This window comes from Armigeres subalbatus, chromosome 2, assembly GCF_024139115.2.
Source record: "Armigeres subalbatus isolate Guangzhou_Male chromosome 2, GZ_Asu_2, whole genome shotgun sequence".
In the NCBI taxonomy this organism is placed as follows: Eukaryota; Metazoa; Arthropoda; class Insecta; order Diptera; family Culicidae; genus Armigeres; species Armigeres subalbatus.
Window position 1 is genome coordinate 31,205,510 of NC_085140.1, and position 21,110 is coordinate 31,226,619.

At 41.3% G+C, this 21,110-nt stretch overlaps 2 protein-coding genes across 7 annotated transcripts in view; one reads left to right on the forward strand and one right to left on the reverse strand.

Moving 5' to 3' along the window:
• The window catches only part of LOC134218414 (neurabin-1), a 217,043-nt gene that overhangs the window by 86,651 nt on the left and 109,282 nt on the right, over positions 1–21,110 (reverse strand). The window lies entirely within an intron of this gene.
• LOC134214200 (uncharacterized) lies at positions 10,483–20,946 on the forward strand. The gene is made up of 5 exons (XM_062693612.1): positions 10,483–10,825; positions 10,892–11,272; positions 11,330–11,501; positions 17,415–17,494; positions 20,609–20,946. Exons 1-5 carry the CDS (start codon positions 10,540–10,542, stop codon positions 20,794–20,796), a joined length of 1,107 nt encoding a protein of 368 aa, XP_062549596.1. The 5' UTR covers positions 10,483–10,539; the 3' UTR covers positions 20,797–20,946.

The following is a 21,110-nucleotide window of genomic DNA, read 5'->3' on the forward strand; positions in this document are numbered from 1 at the left end:
CTCTTAATAGTTTTGCTCCTTACAAATCTCCAGGGGAAGATGGGATCTATCCCGTTCTTCTTCAGAAGGGTTTTGAGCATATCAAACATGTTTTGAAAAAACTTTTAGTATGCAGTTTTGCTACTGGGTATATTCCCATATCCTGGCGGGATGTCACTGTAAAGTTTATCCCAAAAGGAGGACGTGCTTCGTATGAAGAAGCAAAGAGTTTTAGACCCATCAGTCTGACCTCATTTCTTCTGAAATGCTTAGAACGTATTATCGATCATCACATTCGTGATGACTGTTTGGCAAACATGCCTCTTCATGTTAATCAACATGCTTACCAATCTGGAAAGTCCACCGTGACTCTTCTACACAAGGTTGTCTACGACATCGAAAAAGCATTTGCTCAAAAGCAATCATGCTTGGGTGCGTTCTTAGATATTGAGGGTGCTTTTGACAACGTGTCTTTCGATGCAATATTGGAAGCCGCACGTTGTCATGGGCTACCTAATATAATTACCAAATGGATTCACCAGATGCTTAAAAACCGACATCTCTACTCGACATTACGTCAAGCAGCGATTAGGAAATTAAGTGTCTGTGGCTGCCCCCAAGGGGAGTATTATCTCCACTTTTGTGGAACCTCGTTGCAGATACGCTATTGAGATTACTCAATAATGGCGGTTTTCCTACCTATGGATTTGCCGACGACTATCTAATATTGATAGTCGGTTTGTGTATTACTACTTTATTCGACCTGATGCAAAACGCTCTTCAGGCAGTCGAAAGTTGGTGTCGCCAATATGGCCTTTCGGTTAATCCGAATAAAACATCTATTGTACTTTTCACGGAAAAACGTAACCGTAATGGTATTCGCCCATTACATCTTTTTGACTCTGAAATCAATGTAACGGATCAGGTAAAGTATGTGGGACTAATTCTTGATTCCAAGCTCTCCTGGACTCCTAACATTGAGTTCAGAGTCAAAAAGGCGTGTATAAGGCGTGGTAAAACTTGGGGTCTTAAACCTAAATATATCAAATGGATTTACACAACAGTTGTACGACCAATTTTGGCTTATGGATGTCTTGTGTGGTGGCAAAAGGGTGAAGTGAGGACAATTCAGTCTAAATTAGGCCATCTTCAAAGGATGTGCCTAATGGCAATGACTGGTGCGTTCTCTGCTCTAGCTGCTCTCGAGGTTCTTTTCGACGTTGTCCCACTACACATACATCTCAAACAAGAAGCACTTTCTTGTACTTACCGATTATGGGTTCTCGGTTTCATGGAAGAGAATCCTGTAAACCGCAGTTCTACACACACTTCGTTGTTACAACTCATGGTTGATTGGGACAGAACAGTCCTCGCTCCAAGTGATCTCACACTCGCTAGTAGTTTTCCTTATAAGACATTTTCAACACAATTCCCCTCGCGGGATGAGTGGACATCTGGCTATTTGGAGAGAAGTATGTCGGACAGCATTGTTTGTTATACTGACGGCTCCCTCTTCGAAGGTAGAGCGGGTGCAGGTGTCTACTCCCGTGAGCTAAGATTGGAACAGTCCCACTCACTGGGTAGACACTGCACTGTCTTTCAAGCGGAAATATTTGCCATTATGTGTGGAGTGCAATCCGCACTGCAGAAGCACATAATAGGCAAAGTAATATACTTCTGTTCAGATAGTCAAGCAGCTATCAAAGCCCTCGCTTCGGCCAACTCAAGGTCGAAGTTAGTAATCGCATGTCGAACTCAAATAGAGGAACTGAATTCAGTTAATACATTGCACCTTATATGGGTACCTGGCCATTCTTCCATAGCTGGAAACGAATTGGCTGATGAGTTAGCTCGCACTGGAGCATCACAAGACTTTGTTGGGCCTGAGCCATCTATTCCAATATCTACGTGTTGGGTGAAACGTTTGAGGAGCTCTTGGGCGTCCCCTCAGCACAAGCGGTGTTGGAGTAGTTTGGATTCTTGTCGACAAACAAAATTGTATATCCGAGAGCCATCTCCGTTAGTAGCTAACTATTTAGCTAATCTGTCTAAACAGAATTGCAGTGTCTTAGTCAAGGCCTTGACAGGTCACTGTCGACTCAACTATCACATGGCAAATACTCAACGTGTTGAATCTTTTGTCTGTGATGGTTGTGAATCCGATTATGGAACTTCTTATCATCTGATATGTAACTGCCCAGTTTATGCGCAACTGCGTTTCCAAATATTTGGTAAACACTTACTAAGTGAAATTGACTACAGAAACCTTAACCTTCAAAGTATTCTGTTGTTCATAACCCGTAGTGGTAAGGAGCTATGAGCTTTTGTACGTGTTGTATACGTTGTATGCCCTCTTCAAGGGTACCTTTCCCAAACTTCCCATTTTTCTCCCATCCATATTTCCTTTCCTTTTGTTCACTTCCTTTTCCGTCAGGTGCGTGATGAGAAAGGCTGTGAAGGCGATGGCACAAATCTCCCGAATTGAGGTGAACGTGCCCCTGGAGCCGACGTTCTGATACCTGATACCTGATACATACGGACCATTGTGTCCACTGGGTGATCCCCTGGAAGATCCGGAACATCCGTAAAAATGGTCAATTCGTAAATTCCATCGTAGAGCGACGGGACTTTTTTAGAATTATTTTTTGCTGAACCCTGAGTATGGAACTGATGCTTCGACCCACATACAGACCATTGTGTCCACTGGGTGGTCCCCTGGAAGATCCGGAACATCCGTAAAAATGGTCAATTCGTAAATTCCATCGTACAGCGACGGGATTTTTTTAGAACCATTTTCTGCCGAACCCTGAGTAGGGAATTGATGCTTTGACCCACTTCCGGCCTTTGTGTCCACTGGGTGGTCCCCTGGAAAATCCGGAACATCCGTAAAAATGGTCAATTCGTAAATTCCATCGTACAGCGACGGGACTTTTTTAGAATTGTTTTTTTGCTGAACCCTGAGTATGGAATTGATGCTTCGACCTACATACGGACCATTGTGTCCACTGGGTGGTCCCCTGGAAGATCCGGAAGACCCGTAAAAATGGTCAATTCGTAAATTCCATCGTAGAGCGACGGGACTTTTTTAGAATTATTTTTTGCTGAACCCTGAGTATGGAATTGATGCTTCGGCCTACATACAGACCATTGTGTCCACTGGGTGGTCCCCTGGAAGATCCGGAACATCCGTAAAAATGGTCAATTCGTTAATTTCATCGTACAGCGACGGGACTTTTTTAGAACCATTTTCTGCCGAACCCTGAGTAGGGAATTGATGCTTTGACCCACTTCTGGCCTTTGTGTCCACTGGGTGGTCCCCTTGAAGATCCGGAACATCCGTAAAAATGGTCAATTCGTAAATTCCATCGTACAGCGACGGGATTTTTTTAGAATTATTTTTTGCCGAACCCTGAGTATGGAATTGATGCTTCGACCTACATACGGACCATTGTGTCCAATGAGTGGTCCCCTGCGAGATCCGGAACATCCGTAAAAATGGTCAATCCGTAAATTCCATCGTACAGCGACGGGACTTTTTTAGAATTATTTTTTGCTGAACCCTGAGTATGAAATTGATGCTTCGACCTACATACGGACCATTGTGTCCACTGGGTGGTCCCCTGGAAGATCTGGAACATCCGTAAAAATGGTCAATTAGTAAATTTCATCGTGATGCGTCAGGTTTTTATTTTAAACCATTTGTTGCCAAACCCTGAGGATAAAATTAATTCTTTGACCCAAAAACGCACCGTTGTGCGGACCCTCAAAAATCCGGAATTCCCGTAAAAATGGTCAATTCGCAAACTGAAGCGACGTCATTTTTATCAAACAAATTTTTGCAGAACCATGTGGGTCAAAGCATCAATCCCATACTTCGGGTTCGGCACAAATTATTATTATTTATTCAGACTAAGGCCGGAGTGGCCTGTGCGGTATATAAGAGTCTTCTCCATTCGGCTCGGTCCATGGCTACACGTCGCCAACCACGCAGTCTACGGAGGGTCCGCTAGTCATCTTCCACCTGATCGATCCACCTTGCCCGCTGCGCACCTCGCCTTTCTTGTGCCCGTCGAATCGTTGTCGAGAACCATTTTCACCGGGTTACTGTCCGACATTCTGACTACGTGCCCGGCCCATCGCAGTCGTCCGATTTTCGCTTTGTGAACGATGGATGGTTCTCCCAACAGCTGATGCAATTCGTGGTTCATTCGCCTCCTCCACGTACCGTCCGCCATCTGCACCCCACCATAGATGATACGCAGCACTTTCCTTTCGAAAACTCCAAGTGCGCGTTGGTCCTCCACGAGCATCGTCCAGGTCTCGTGTCCGTAGAGGACTACCGGTCTAATTAGCGTTTTGTAGATTGTCAGTTTGGTACGGCGGCGAACTCTATTCGATCGGAGCGTCTTGCGGAGTCCAAAGTACGTACGATTTCCAGCCACTATGCGTCTCCGAATTTCTCTGCTGGTGTCATTTTCGGCAGTCACCAGTGAGCCCAAGTACACAAATTCTTCTACCACCTCGATTTCGTCACCACCGATGCAAACTCGCGGTGGGTGGCTCACATTGTCTTCTCTTGAACCTCTGCCTATCATGTACTTCGTCTTCGACGTGTTGATGACTAGTCCGATCCGCTTAGCTTCCCTCTTCAGTCTGATGTAGGCTTCCTCCATCTTCTCAAAGTTACGTGCTATAATATCTATGTCGTCGGCGAAACCAAATAGCTGGACGGACTTATTGAAAATTGTACCACTCGTGTTAATCCCTGCTCTTCGTATTACCCCTTCCAAAGCGATGTTGAATAGCAAACACGAAAGACCATCACCTTGCCGTAACCCTCTGCGGGTTTCGAAGGGACTCGAGAATGCCCCTGAAACTCGAACTACGCACATCACCCGATCCATCGTCGCTTTGATCAATCGTGTCAGTTTATCCGGAAAACCGTGTTCGTGCATTAGCTGCCATAGCTGGTCCCTATCGATTGTATCATATGCGGCTTTGAAGTCGATGAATAGATGATGTGTGGGCACGTTGTATTCGCGGCATTTCTGCAGTACTTGGCGAATGGCGAACACCTGGTCCGTGGTGGAGCGTTCGCCCATAAAACCCGCCTGGTACTGCCCCACGAACTCCCTTGCAGTTGGTGCTAGTCGACGGCATAAAATTTGGGAGAGTACCTTGTAGGCGGCGTTCAGCAATGTGATTGCGCGGTAGTTGCTACAATCCAGCTTATCGCCCTTTTGTTAGATGGGACACATGACACCTTCCATCCACTCCTGCGGCAAAACTTCCTCCTCCCAAATCTTGGTAATGACCCAGTGCAGCGCTCTAGCCAGTGCCTCACCACCGTGTTTAAATAGCTCTCCTGGTAGTTGGTCAACCCCAGGGGCTTTGTTGTTCTTTAGCCGGCCAATCTCCTCCTGGATTTCCTGGAGATCCGGAGCCGGTAAAATTATGTTCTGCGCGCGTTCTCCCAGGTCCATCACCATACCGCCATCTTCGTCTGCCACATCGCCATTCAGGTGCTCTTCGTAGTGCTGCCGCCACCTTTGGATCACCTCACGCTCGTTCGTAAGAAGGTTCCCGTTTATGTCCTTACACATATCAGGCTGTGGCACGTGGCCCTTACGTAAACGGTTTAACTTCTCATAGAACTTTCGTGTGTTATTAGCGCGGTACAGTTGCTCCGTTTCTTCACGGTCTCGATCTTCCTGCTGGCGCTTTTTCCTCCGGAAAATCGAGTTTTGTCTGTTCCGCGCCTGTTTATATCGTGCCTCGTTCGCCCTCGTGCGGTGTTGCAGCAATCTCGCCCATGCTGCATTCTTCTCGCCCATGCTGGTTCGGCACAAAATGGTTATTAAAAAAATCCTACCGCTTCAGAAATGGAATATTTGAAATGATCATTTTTAAAAATGTTCCGGATCATCCAAAGGAGAACCCAGTGGACACAATGGTCCGTATGTAGGTCATAGCATCGTTTCCATGCTGAGTGTCCGGCAGAAAATGATTCTTAAAAAACCCCGTCGAAAACGATTACGGAATATTTGAATTGATCATTTTTACGGATGTTCCGGATCTTCCAAGGGACCACTCAGTGGACACAAAGGCCGGAAGTGGGTCAAAGCATAAATTCCCTACTCAGGGTTCAGCAAAAAATGGTGCTAAAAAAATCCCGTCGCTGTACGATGGAATTTACGAATTGACCATTTTTACGGATGTTCCGGATCTTCCAGGGGACCACCCAGTGGACACAATGGTCCGTATGTAGGTCGAAGCATCAGTTCCATACTCAGGGTTCAGCAAAAAATAATTCTCAAAAAGTCCCGTCGCTCTACGATGGAATTTACGAATTGACAATTTTTACGGATGTTCCGGATCTTCCAGGGGACCACCCAGTGGACACAATGGTCCGTATGCAGGTCGAAGCATCAATTCCATACTCAGGGTTGGGCAAAAAATCATTCAAAAAAAATCCCGTCGCTCTACGATGGAATTTACGAATTGACCATTTTTACGGATGTTCCGGATCTTCCAGGGGACCACCCAGTGGACACAAAGGCCGCAAGTGGGTCAAAGCATCAATTCCCTACTCAGGGTTCAGCAAAAAATGGTGCTTAAAAATCCCGACGCTGTACGATGGAATTTACGAATTGACCATTTTTATGGATGTTCCGGATCTTCCAGGGGACCACCCAGTGGACACAAAGGCCGCAAGTGGGTCAAAGCATCAATTCCCTACTCAGGGTTCAGCAGAAAAGTATTTTTACGGGAATTCCTGATTTTTGAGGGTCCGCACAACGGTCCGTTTTTGGGTCAAAGAATTGATTTTATCCTCAGGGTTTGGCAACAAATGGTTTAAAATAAAAACCTGAAGCATCACGATGGAATTTACGAATTGACCATTTTTACGGATGTTCCGGATCTTCCAGGGGACCACCCAATGGACACAATGGTCCGTATGCAGGTCGAAGAATCAATTCCATACTCAGGGTTGGGCAAAAAATCATTCTAAAAAAATCCCGTCGCTCTACGATGGAATTTACGAATTGACCATTTTTACGGATGTTCCGGATCTTCCAGGGGACCACCCAGTGGACACAATGGTTTGTATGTAGGTCGAAGCAACAATTCCATACTCAGGGTTGGCCAAAAAATAATTCTAAAAAAATCCCGTCGCTCTACGATGGAATTTACGAATTGACCATTTTTACGGATGTTCCGGATCTTCCAGGGGACCACCCAGTGGACACAATGGTCCGTATGTAGGTCGAAGCATCAATTCCATACTCAGGGTTGGGCAAAAAATAATTTTAAAAAATCCCGTCGCTCTTCGATGGAATTTACGAATTGACCATTTTTACGGATGTTCCGGATCTTCCAGGGGACCACCCAGTGGACACAATGGTCCGTATGTAGGTCAAAGCATCGATTCCATACTCAGGGTTCGGCAGAAAATGGTTCTAAAAAATCCCGTCGCTGTACGATGGAATTTACGAATTGACCATTTTTACGGATGTTCCGGATCTTCCAGGGGACCACCCAGTGGACACAATGGTCCGTATGCAGGTCGAAGCATCAATTCCATACTCAGGGTTGGGCAAAAAATAATTCTAAAAAATCCCGTCGCTCTACGATGGAATTTACGAATTGACCATTTTTACGGATGTTCCGGATCTTCCAGGGGACCACCCAGTGGACACAATGGTCCGTATGTAGGTCAAAGCATCGATTCCATACTCAGGGTTCGGCAGAAAATGGTTCTAAAAAAATCCCGTCGCTGTACGATGGATTTTACGATTTGACCATTTTTACGGATGTTCCGGATCTTCCAGGGGACCACCCAGTGGACACAATGGTCCGTATGCAGGTCGAAGCATCAATTCCATACTCAGAGTTGGGCAAAAAATAATTCTAAAAAAATCCCGTCGCATTACGATGGAATTTACGAATTGACCATTTTTACGGGTGTCCGGATCTTCCAGGGGACCACCCGGTGGCCTCTGAATTCACACAGTTCTCTGAAACCACACCCACACACAAGCGCATACATAGACACAGCGATACACACCAACTTATACACATACAAACACCCACAGACACATAAATGCCCATTGTAAGGCGATTGGGTACCCGGGTACCCCGTCACCCGTTTACGGTGGGAAAAATCGTCACTCACATAAGGGTTAAAGAGTGAAATATTTATAGTTTAGTATTTTCCCGCAACTAACCTTATTTAATGGAAGGCTGTAGTGGTGAACGACACACTTTAAAATATTTATCGAACTTACACGAAAAATAAAAAAATAACAAAGAAAATTTAAAAATTGAAATGAGTCAGCATTGAATGAAAATTTTTAAACTCTGAATATGTTGAAAATAAAAAATAAGAAAATTCAAGAAATAATTTTATTGAATGAAAAATTCGAAAAAAAAATTCTAAAAAAATGTAAAATTGATAAAATTGCGAATAAAAAATTTAAATTGCCCAAAACATGTTTAGATAGGTTTTAGAAAGCAAAATTTTTAGAACACAAAAATTTGGGTTATAGAGGGTTAACAAGAAATGCGGTGCCATGCCAGCCCCATCATGTGGCTAGGTATAGCAGCCCTTGTAAGGGGGCATACCTACCGAAAAACAAACAACCAACCTCGAAAAATGTAATCAAAAATACAGAATTGAACAAACGTCAAAGAAAACGGCAATGTTTAACGAAAACTGATTGGAAACTCGGTGCTTGGAACATTAGACCCTGCACGAGTTGCCCTGCTTGCTCAAAATCTGTAAAAGGAAAAGACAGAGATTCCAAGGTTGCAGCGCTTCAAGAGAACTGGAATTCCGCGCAGTGAACCCAATTGCGGGTACCTCATTCAAGTATCACATCTTCTACAGTCGTGGCGAGAGGGTGGAGCATCGTGTTGGTTTCGTAGTGCTCGGTAAGCAGCAGCGTCGAATCATTAGATGGAGGCCGGTAAGTGGGCACATCTGCGTGTTGAGAATCCAAGACAAGTTCTTCAACTACCTACTCTACAGATTTATCAGTGCATATGTACCAACCAACTACTAACTCGATGATGTGAAGGAAGAGTTCTATGAGTATCTCGACAAGCTCTAGGGAGAATGCCCTAAACACGAAGTGAAACTCATACTCGGTGACACAAATGTACAGGTTGTGTTGTGTGTTCAGAATAATAGCAGCGGAAACCGTTTTTCATACAAAATGGTCAACTTTGACAAGCTGTAACTTTGTACCATAATGACCGATTGAGCAGAAACAAAAACTGCTATTATTTTGAACAATTTGACCTAGTGCGTAATTTTTGAACGCGTCATTCGGAAAAAATTATACTTAGTATGTGACTCGAGTCAAGTACGAGACACTGAAGACGGCCTTACTGTTGAGGTCGAAATACGTATCTGTCAAGATACAATTAAGTGGTGGAATTCAATGGGATTGTACAAACTCGTCTTATGACAAGTGAAGACATTCCACTAAAAAGCTCAAAATAATTTTCTTATAAAAAAAACTAGAAAAAAAATTGTTACATTTTTTGTTCTTGTAACTACGGATGGTACACGTTTTATGACAACCTTTGTTATAAAACTGACTGTAACGGAATAACAAGTTCTGATATAAATCTGTTACCATCTACTGGTCGGATGGCCACGCAATACTTAGCAAAAGAAACGAGATCTTTAAACCAGCGTTAGATTAGAATCCAGCAGTACATCGCAGCAGATGCAGTTCCAGATGTTCATGGCGGCGCAATCACCGTAATAAAATAAGGCCGATTAAGTATAGGTACACCCAAACGGTGATTGTTAGATTTTCCATCAATTCTGAATAAGAACCTACCAAAACCTGTATAAGAACTGGGCATATACGAAAATGCTAGATTCTTATACAAATATTGTATGAGAGTTTACAATTTTGCAAGTTTTTCTAACAATATTTGTTTGTGAGCTTACATTTTTTGTATATGCGCATGCGCATATGTCAAGTTCTTATACAGGTTTTGGTAGGTTCTTATACAGAATTCTTAGAAAATCCAACAGTCACTGGTTGGGTGTAAGTAACAAATTTAAAGCATAAAAATAAACACGAAATTAGATGGTATTGTCAGTAATTCTGATAAGAAATAGTTTCTTGTAAAACATTATCTCATTTCGTTGTGTTAATGATGCAGTTAAAACTTTACCGATAGTTTAAAATACTACTTACCAATAACTACTAAATACTATTAATATACTGAAAAAAAGTAGCACTGTTGGAAAATGCATTCATAACAATGAACAATAATACTATCTCATGACTCATCTTCAACCGATATTATAACCATTGAAGTATTGAAGGAGAAAGTAAAGAGACGTGGATTTCCGATAAGATCCGTCATGGCGTTCGCTGTCTTTTATCTCTCCGGGTTTGATTACAGACAATCAACAAACCACTTGAAACTTTTCTGCACAGAAAACTATAGAATCGGAATGGAAATTGAAGCGGGGCACCAACTAGTTTTCGATTTCTCGTCCGGTTGAAAGCAGTCCAGAGTCGGCAAGCCACCATGAATAATGTTCTGATTTTCGTGTTTCTCCTAAGAGCAACATCGGTAATAGTGAAATGCCAACAGAGCGAAGTTCAAGTGCCCAAGTGCAACGGCATTTTCGGGTGTATTGCGAACGTGCAATGTGCAGCTGGTGAGTATTGGACTCCGGGCGCTGCACTAGGCGGGTGTTGCCCCGGCTGCGTTAGTGGGCTCGGACTTGGGCAGAGCGGATGTGGCGTCGATGGGAATGTCTGTGCACCGGGATTATTCTGTGCCAAAGGAGGCATCTGTATGCTGGACACGAGTGAGTTCTAACAAATGTCGAGTCCCAGAACAAGTGGCTTGAAGATAATGATTTATTACTCAACAGCTAGCTGCCTGTCCACGAGGCATGTGTCCGAAAAAGTCCAGTGGAAGCCGGAATGTGATTCAGAGGGGAATTTTCAGGCGAAACAGTGCAAAGGGGATCGACTGCTGGGGCGGTGTTTCTGTTACTCGGCAATCGGTCAGCGGATTTTCGGTTGGCAATGGCACGGTAAGGCGGACAATATGACCTGTGCTTGCAGTCGGCGCAGATCGGATTTAGAGGCGGCAGGAAGACAAGATGTTACCCTCCATTGTGCCGCCGATGGGAGCTTTGAGCCACTGCAATGTGACGGAGGAGTCTGCTGGTGTGCAGATCCGAAGACGGGGAACCCGTGGCCAAGGGTTCCGGCAGTATTGCCGTCCATGTGGAAGAAATTGCCTTGTTGTGAGTTGGGATTTGGGGATTGATAACACCAGATGGTAACCCTAATCTGTATCGTAGACAATCGTACACTACATGGCAACCGGTACCTTCGGCAGTGTGAAAGTAAAGCTTTCGCCCAGCGGCGTTTGGAGATGAAATTCATTGCCCATGGACAGGTGAACGTTAGCCATACCGGAGCGGTGTGCGATTACGATGGCACATATGGAAAGAATGAATTTGCACGAGGCATGTGAGTGAACCCTAACTAAAGCAAGAACTATTCCTAGAAGGGTAGCAATAGATTTAAGTGGGTTCTTTGATATAAATCATATTCTCATATTTCAACTGGTTTGATAAATACGAAAATCGTTATAGATGGAGTGAGAAAATTAAGGAGAGGTATCACAAGAGAATACCTGTTTTGCCATTTTACTCATTTTACTTTAATTAAACCATATGAATTAACTTATGATTGTTATAGGTAGGTGATTGTTATGAATATATAGGAGATGCGCGTACATCAAGAAGTACGAAAAGGCTGTAGGATTACCCCAAAATAGAAATTTAAGTAGAAAACTCGGAGACTCATAGTGTTATATCCAGTTTGAATCCAAATCAGCTCAAAAATTCGGATAACTATACGTAATCAAAAAATTGAAAAAAAAAAAAAACAAAAAATAAAAACACAAGTTTACTTATAATTCCCAGAGCACGGGACCAGTTCTACATGATCTGTGCTGGTAAAGTATTGACGTAAAGTATTGTATTACGCAATGGACACAAAGCAAAAAGAGTCGTATCCGTACTTAAGGAGTTGAATTCTCTAAACTATTCATGGGAAATTCCTACTGGAATTTTTAGGGCTGCTTTGACAAAAGCAAAAATATTCTTTGAGAACTTATAATATGTTTACTTGATCAAGATTTTCATTTAAATTTTTTTTATACTTTATCTTCTAATGCTGATTTCTTAGTATAACCTATTTCTTAATATAATATAACCCAAATTTCTACCAACTTTTGCGTATTTATCTGTATTTCAGATCCAATGTTTATATTTTTTTGTCTTTTGTTGGAAATCCAATCTGTGAAAAATCCGATTTGTGAAAAATTATTTGTGCATAAGTTACTGCTCATTAAGCAAAACGATCCCTCTAGGGCCATCGAATGCACAAACGAATTATCCAGATAGTTATACTAAACATTTTTACTTAGTTTCATTTGTCGTATTTTTTTACAATTTCCGATTTAAAGAGGGGTGTATCTGGTTTGGTATTGACAGTTGTCAGAGTAAACCATATGTTTTCTGTCAAAAGACACGTAGGGGTGCCCATAACGATAACCGAACGGTGCCCGCAACTGAACCTTTTCACCTATAATTTACAATTTAGTTATGCCTTCCGAAAATGTTCTAAGTACTTTAAATTGTTCTGGAGACAGGGATTGAATCTAAAAGAGAATGAAAAAATTGTATACAAGTTTGATAAACTTGTTTTCATGTCTCTCTTTTATCATTGTTCGTTATCTAATGAAAGCGATTTCGGCAATCCTTGTCCGGAGATTTTTGAAAACGTCGTGAGTCCAAATGAGAGACTCTCTTTCATTACGCTCTCTTTTGCTAATATCTAAGCTAGTTTAAAATTTGTTGCAATATTTTCCCCTCAGCACACTAGACAAAGCTATTTTCTTCAGATCGATACTGGAAAACCTAATGAAAATGTTAGTATGGCTTTGTAATAATCGAAAGAGAAAGTAAAAAAAAAGAGAACCTCTCTTTTGGACTTACGACGTTTTCAAAAATCACGCGAGATTTGATCTACTAAGTCATCTATATTTGGCTAAACCGTTCCCATGGGTTAGGGACAAAGATCGAAAGAACTAAAAGTCGAAAGACAAAATGTCGAAAGGACAAAAGGTCGAAAGACAAAACGTCGAAGGAACAAATGGTCGAAAAGGACAAAAGATCGAAAGGGACAAAAGGTCGAAAGGACAAAACGTCGAACGGAACAAAAGGTCGAAAAGAAGAAAATTTCAAAATAGACAAGAAACTGAAACGGAAAGAATCGATTTCGCACCAGAGTTGCCCTACACAGTTAGCAAAAACTCTGCTCTTTTATTTTTCACAATTTTTAACAATTAAATAACATTCATTTAGTGAGTACAACTAATAGATGGATGTTTGAGTTTTCAAAATGTCCCTTCAATCCGTCAAAATGGCGCACGCCGCACATCAAATTTTCAACGCACGTGCCTGCGTGGCTACAGCGTGTACTATTTTGACAGATCGAAGTGACATTTAGGAAGTCTAGATATTCATCTATTATTTACACTCATTGAATGAATTTTATTAATTGGTTAAAAATAGTGAAAACTAAAAAAGCATTTTTTTGCCAACTGTATAATAGGACAACTTTGTCTCGCGCAATATAAGTTTTATTCATTTCCTAAATCAACAATCTTTTTATCTCTAACAGAACTATTTAGATATTCATAATATTCTTTCATAGTAATAACTCCTTCTTTGAAAATTGCTCATTCTTCATGTTTGATTGATGAGATCTTCTTCTTCTTCTTCTTCTTCTTATTGGCATTACATCCCCACAATATAAGCGCAATACAAGTTTTATTCATTTCCTAAATCAACAATCTTTTTTATCTCTAACAGAACTATTTAGATATTCATAATATTGTTTCATAGTAATTACTCCTTCTTTGAAAATTTCTCATTCTTCAACTTTGATTGATGAGATGAGTGTGTTATTTTTGCTTGAAGTTAAATGCATTTCACAAATTCTTTTGGAATACACTAAACTTGTTATCAACATGTTCTAAATCGATCTTTTGTCCCTTTCGACCTTTTTCCTTTTCAACCATTTGTCCCTTTCGACCTTCTGTCCCTTTCGATCTTTTGTCCCTTTCGACCTTTTCTCTTTTTCAACCTTCTGTGCCTTTCGACCTTTTGTCCTTTTGACCTTTTGTCCTTTCGACCTTTTGTCCTTTCGACCTTTTGTCTGTTCGACCTTTTGTCTTTCGACCTTTTGTCTTTCGTCTTTTTGTCCTTTCGGCCTTTTGTCTTGTGACCTTGTGTCATATATTCGCATCTCATCATGTTCATGCTCTTCAAAATATGATTGATACATTAAATGGCTTTCGGCGTGACGCCTGAAACGCTGTCGCCACCGACCAAAATTGTGACAAACGCCGCCGCCGCCGATTTAGATATACAGGGTGTTCAATAAGTTCGAATATACTTTTAAAAAATGTTTAAAAATGGAGATTCAATTATTTCTTTTCCCGGTTCCATTTCATTGAAAGTATTGTTTATAAGGAACGTTTGTAACATTTCTTTTGAAATGGCCTCTATTTTGTACTTCTTAACGAGCTTCAAACGTTTCTAAAACCCATCGCAAGCGGCACGCACGGTCTGCATGGGCATTTCGTTCCAGATTTTGAGAATTACGTCTTGAACTGGTCCAAGTTACTGACCCGTATTCGTACAGCTTTACCATAACAAAGGACCAAACAAGAAGGTTAAGAGGGTTCAAATCCGGGAAGCTGGTAGGTCGCAAAGTTTTGTCTAAAAAGTCGATGAAATTGTCCCCATATAAGGCTTAAATCGCATTTTTCGTGTATAAAAGGTTATCGTCCTATTCGAACACGTAGGGCTGATCTCCGTCTTATCACCGAGCCACTGGGGGCATTAATCATCCCCAAAACCTCAGTTTTGTAGTACGCCGCAATGATTTCGACCTTCAAAAACGGCTATTTACGATGCCCCAATCAATTTTCAACGCGCGTAATAAATAAACAACAAGAGACAGAATGTCAACACCACACACATTCGTTAGCGTATATATACCGCTAACGCTGACACCAATACTAATACAGAATATATACATTGGGCTTACAAACACAATGATCAAACATTTGTATTCGAACTTATTGAACACCCTGTAGAGATATAGAGGGATTCAGAAATAGGAGAAGAATAAAAATCGCTGCTAGCCGCCTGGGAATTTGAACGGCTACGAAGCATCATGTCTCGTAGGACTACGAACTTTTTCCTGGGCATATCAGTCGATTTTTTTGACGTAAACTACGTCTAAGGGGAAGACTCGGATACAGGGTGTAAAATGGAAATTTAAAAATTGTGGACCGTCACGAAATCATGTAAGATTTGTAACATTAATAGGTCCTTTATCTTTCAGTGGATTTTAAAGATTAATATATCAATCGATTTGCGAACTCTCCACCAATTTGCCAGTAATATTGAAACTTTTGAGTATCAACGCTAAACTATTGAAAATTTTAGTTTTTTTTTATGCATCATGCATCTCGTACGCAGCGCGTTAGAATCCTTGGTAATTGCCTACTTTTAGGGTATTACCAATTGTTGAACTGGGATGGCCTAGCTGCTAGACAGTGGAATCCCTACTCCCTCACAGAGTGGGAGATCCTGCTAAAGCTGGGTAGTTGTGTTGGTGGGATAGTTCCTTCTCTTCTGTATAGTGCGGAATACTTGGTTCAGTGTACTATATTTGCTTTTACGTAGTTTACGTCGAGCGGTCGTGTCATGTATACAACCCTAACATTTTTTATCTTGAAATTAAACGCGAGTGCATTTAGTTTTGGATTCCAGGAGGCTTGTCCTTAAATATTGTGGAGATGCTAATAGAACCCGACCAACTATTTCTTTAATTTTTTTTTTTATTTAATTCTTCATATAGATTTTTAAAGGTTTTCATATCAATCGTCGATAGCGATCGATGCCATTTAATGAAGAATTTCAAATGAATCAAAAGTTTAAACACGGAAAATTGTTATCGATCTTTTCCAAAATATCGATATCAATTAATGCCGCCAAAAAGATATAAATTTTTACAGTTCTGCTTTACCGACCTGTCAATGTTTTCAACGAAAACAAAAAAAAGATTCTTCAGAGGCTTGTTTTTACATTTTTTTTATCTATTTGTTTAATCGGGAATCGAACCTGGAGAAGTAATGATGAGAAATGTGCCCAGAGAAACTCGCAGAGAACTTGACCATTAGCCCACAATGCAGTGTTGATTGTGAGTAGCTAAATTGTATTAACATTCTATGCCTTGTAATTTCCGTTCAAATCCTTGTTCAAATATTAGTTGTATAAACGGGAATTATTTCCCACCTCACACTATTTTCATATTCATCTCATTTACCCAAATGCAAACCTCAAACATCAATGGCGGTCAATTTGTTCGTAAATTATATTACGGCATTTAGAATTGAAACCCGATAATGTCGTTTCCGGGATGTAAACAAACGCCAAAGTATCCATCGATGTTCTGTTATCCAACTATATGAATCGATGAACTAAAAAGTGATAAAGGCGTAGCGATGTTCAACAGTAAAATTCGTTGTCAAAATATATCATAACGTTGAGATCGTACTTTATCAAAAATCTGATAACGTTTCATGAATATTCATATCGTCATTGCAATTAATTTAGTGGTAAAGACCTAGCGATGTTCATCTTCGAAATACTTTGTCAAAGTATATCATTACGTTGATATCATACTTTACATGAATTGTGATATCGTTTAAATAAGATTTGTATCATTTTTGGGGATAATTCAGTGTAAAGAAATACCGATAAAATCATTTAATTTTATGTAAATAACTTTGAAGAAGTTTGACGAATGGTTGGCCGGGAATACTAAGTTGAAAAGCAGGCCAAGTATTTTTTATTCTTTATTTGAGCGACTTTCAGTCCTTATTGGCTCGTCTCCTAATGATCAAATTCTAATTGGAGTGTAGAGCTATTAATGATGATGATGATGAAGAAAAAGACTATATCCATTAATAAAAAATCTTCAGTGAAGTTATTACACCAGGAGAAAACATAAAATTCTTTTATACATATAGAAAATTATATTCAGTGGACAGTTCGTTATTTATGGTTTTTGTTACACGTTGTTGTTCAATTACGCCAATAATTTTGAGGGCTGCTAACAATAGTCGCAAATTGCCAATGCCGTATTTTACAATAGTTGCAAATTGCCAATGCCGTATTTTTTAAAAACTAAAGTAAAAAAAATGCCAGTGAAATATTGATATAGCTTAGAGCCACATTTCAATGCTAACAAACACATTGAGCGATAATAATTCTCATAGAATTTTCATTTCAGCGCATACTGCACCTGGCGGGATGGTACCCGAATCGGAGAATACCAGACGAGCAGTCTTAAGGCGCACGTGATGACCTGCAGTAAGTATTTACGACAAGTATTTTACCTCCCTCCACATATATGTAGAGACACCACCCAGCGGATGAAACAAGCCATTCGGTGAAACCGGTTTTACTTCAAAATGCCATCGCCTAGATGTAGGCCACCTCCATGACATACCGTCTTCAAGACGATCAGCACGTTTCTTACCCACTCGATTCGAAGAAAAGAGCGTGTATGGAATGGAAAAAGACTGAGCTCTCGCCTCCACTCTTTTACCCAGAGTAAACAATTTTACTGAATGTGCAGAGTGAGCACGATGTTTAAGGTGAAACCAATCAGACTCCAATGTATAATTTATAAATCTATAAAACTGGAATTTAAAATTTTATTGAAATTAGTGCCATCTTATCTAAAATAAGAATATAGCGATGCATCGTAGAATTGTGGAGTTCATTATGGCCTTTATGAGACGTTTGTCCTTAAGATGGCAGTGAATGGTCTGGTTGTTTTTGGAGAACCAAGTCTGTTTCAATTCAATGTCTCGATTATAGGATGCTACTTTGTATAGCTCTCTTTCAATGTTTCCATGCACAACAACGTTTTAGTCCTCGTTCATTCATCGTGCTGTAATTCGATTTATTGCTTGAGTAGGCGAAGCCACAGAGAATTTGTTTTCATCGACGACAGAATGCGGACCACAATTATTAAATATAATATTATTAATTAGTTCGTTAGTTGAATAAGGGTTCATACGCGAATAACATACCGTTTTAAGGGGTGGGAGGGTATCTGTCAGAGTGTTACAATCAATACAAATTTTAGAACCCTTCCATACAAAACAAATTTTACGAGGGGGTGGGTGGGAGTTGAAAATTGTCAATTTTGGCGTCATGTAATTTGTGAATGAATTCTAAATTGGAGGGGCACCCTCTCATATTTCCAGGTTGTTTACGGATAAACTTTGTCTCAAAAAGTCATTTGGTATATGTATGTACTTTTTATTTAATAATAGGGCACTGCATGGACGAGGTTTATTTTTTTTCACTGAATAGAATTTGGAAAACAACAAGACCACTAATCGGCATTAAAAAAAGATGGAAAGAGGTTCGTTCGTGTAGTGCCCTATTAAGAAAGAATATCATTCAAAATGGGCCAAACTTCTTTTCGACAGAAATGAATTCAAATTAGAAATGCAAATTTTACAAAATGTTGTTGTTTCGTCCAGGGTGGGACGACCCTACGTTGTGTTGAATTTACTGGTTCTCCGGGTGACGACTGAAGACAAACGACTGATTACTTTCACTAATTGATTTATTACCTCCGAGAGGCAGCGTGCCTGCTCGGAGGAATCGGTTTCAAGATACTGTACATCACATGGTTTGAGTTTGAGTCGCCTTTTATAGGCGACTCTTAGTACGGCAGGACAATTATATAATAATATTACAACTATTGGGGACGTGTGCACAAACATTCAAATTTAAATTCTAATTGGACTAACAGCGCGCCAACTGCTACGCACATAACGCTAGCAGTTGGCGCGAGAACAGAGAACAAGAAATAACAATTCAATTGCACACACGCTGCTCTGTTTCGATCAAGCAGCAGCTACGACGATGCCAGCCGTTCGTGATCGAACATACTGCCCCCCAAAACGAACGTTTTCTAATTCCTCTTTGTGATCGGCTTGAGGTGCTATTGCTTCTGTAGCTGCTGATAGTGCAATCAATTTGTGCACACGAAATAGATGAGTTTGGCTGATGCTGATGCAGGGCGGGTGCCGGAATGTTGATGGATGTTGTGAACGGTGATGTTGACTTACTGAACAGATGAATAAGTTGATTCTGCTGATTCAGCTGATGTTCAGTGATGCGGCGCTACGGCCAACGGAATTAGACGCTGCGGTCCACGACTATGACGCAAGGGTCCGATATATCGCTTCGGCCGGATGGGTTGACGCTAACGGTCCGAGGGAAAACTTGACGCAGTGGTCCGGAATGGCGCTACGGCCGGGAAGGTGACGCAGATGGTCCAAAATGGCGCTACGGCCGGATGGAATGACGCAGATGGTCCAAAATGGCGCTACGGCCGGGTGGGTTGACGCTGGTGGTCCAAAATGGCGCTACGGCCGGAAAGGTTGACGCAGATGGTCCAAAATGGCGCTACGGCCGGGTGGGTTGACGCTGGTGGTCCAAAATGGCGCTACGGCCGGGTAGATTGACGCTGACGGTCCGAAATGGCGCTGCGGCCGGGAATGACACTGACGGTCCGAAATGTGAATGGGTTGACGCTGCGGTCCGAAAACAGCCCTGTGGCTGTGGTGACAGTATCGTGATGATATTCCTCCGTCGAATCGATGTGCACACTGGCTGGAAGGTGGCAGTCCGGTTCGATCGCTACTAGTCCACACTGAATAGCGAGGGATGAAGTGAACGGATGTTGCTTCCTGTCCGACGGGTTGGAGTGCAATTCATCAGCGGTTGCTTGTAGTCGTCCAGAAATCCTCCAAGTACCATCCTGGTCACGGCACCAATGTTTCGTCCAGGGTGGGACGACCCTACGTTGTGTTGAATTTACTGGTTCTCCGGGTGACGACTGAAGACAAACGACTGATTACTTTCACTAATTGATTTATTACCTCCGAGAGGCAGCGTGCCTGCTCGGAGGAATCGGTTTTAGGATACTGTACATCACATGGTTTCGCCTTTTATAGGCGACTCTTAATACGGCAGGACAATTATATAATAATGTTACAACTATTGGGGACGTGTGCACAAACATTCAAATTTAAATTCTAATTGGACTAACAGCGCGCCAACTGCTACGCACATAACGCTAGCAGTTGGCGCGAGAACAGAGAACAAGAAATAACAATTCAATTGCACACACGCTGCTCTGTTTCGATCAAGCAGCAGCTACGACGATGCCAGCCGTTCGTGATCGAACAGTTGTATATATGACTATGACTAATCAATTTTAGACCTTCACTGTGAAAGTTTCCGATAAAACTAAGTTTTTTATTCAAAATCAGTAAAAAATCAGTAAGTGGGCCTTTACAAAAGATAGTCAAGACCAATTGTGGACAAACTAAATATGCAAAGTAATTAACTACTGACATACAACTATTTGATTTCAATTCCTCATTTATTATGCAGATTGTGCTCGAGACGAGCAGATTTTCCAAGCAGCCGGAATGCAGTTGGAGCTACTGTGCGAAGGAAACGGAAACTATGCCACTTTGCAGGATCGAAATGGGGAACTTTTCTGCGTGGACAGAGATGGATATGTGGTAGCCGAACGCGTTCAGCCCGATGTTGACTGCACGGAGTACATGTATGGGTAACCTAATCATCTGGATAAGCGTAGACGTAATCGATTTTAAGTGAATAAATATTTTCGTAAACGAATTCGTTCCCGAATAATTATAAAATTAATAAACATGATTCGCGTTTTCAATTAGAAAATTTTAATGTTTTTAACGATCTTTTTGTGCAAAATATAAATCAAATAAAAAAAACTTATGGCATTGTTACTGCCACACACTCACTATCCTAGTCAATGTTCAACATCGAAAAACACTTTAAGATATCAACCGAACAATTTGTCTTATCTCAATTCAACGCAATCGAATTTTATCGAACTGGAACCTCCCAAACA

Coding starts and splice junctions, on each gene's coding strand:
- LOC134214200 (XM_062693612.1), top strand. CDS start 10,540: ATGAATAATGTTCTGATTTTCGTGTTTCTCCTAAGAGCAACATCGGTA. Junction 11,273..11,329: donor GTGGAAGAAATTGCCTTGTT/GTGAGTTGGGAT, acceptor TCTGTATCGTAG/ACAATCGTACACTACATGGC. Junction 11,502..17,414: donor AATGAATTTGCACGAGGCAT/GTGAGTGAACCC, acceptor TTTTCATTTCAG/CGCATACTGCACCTGGCGGG.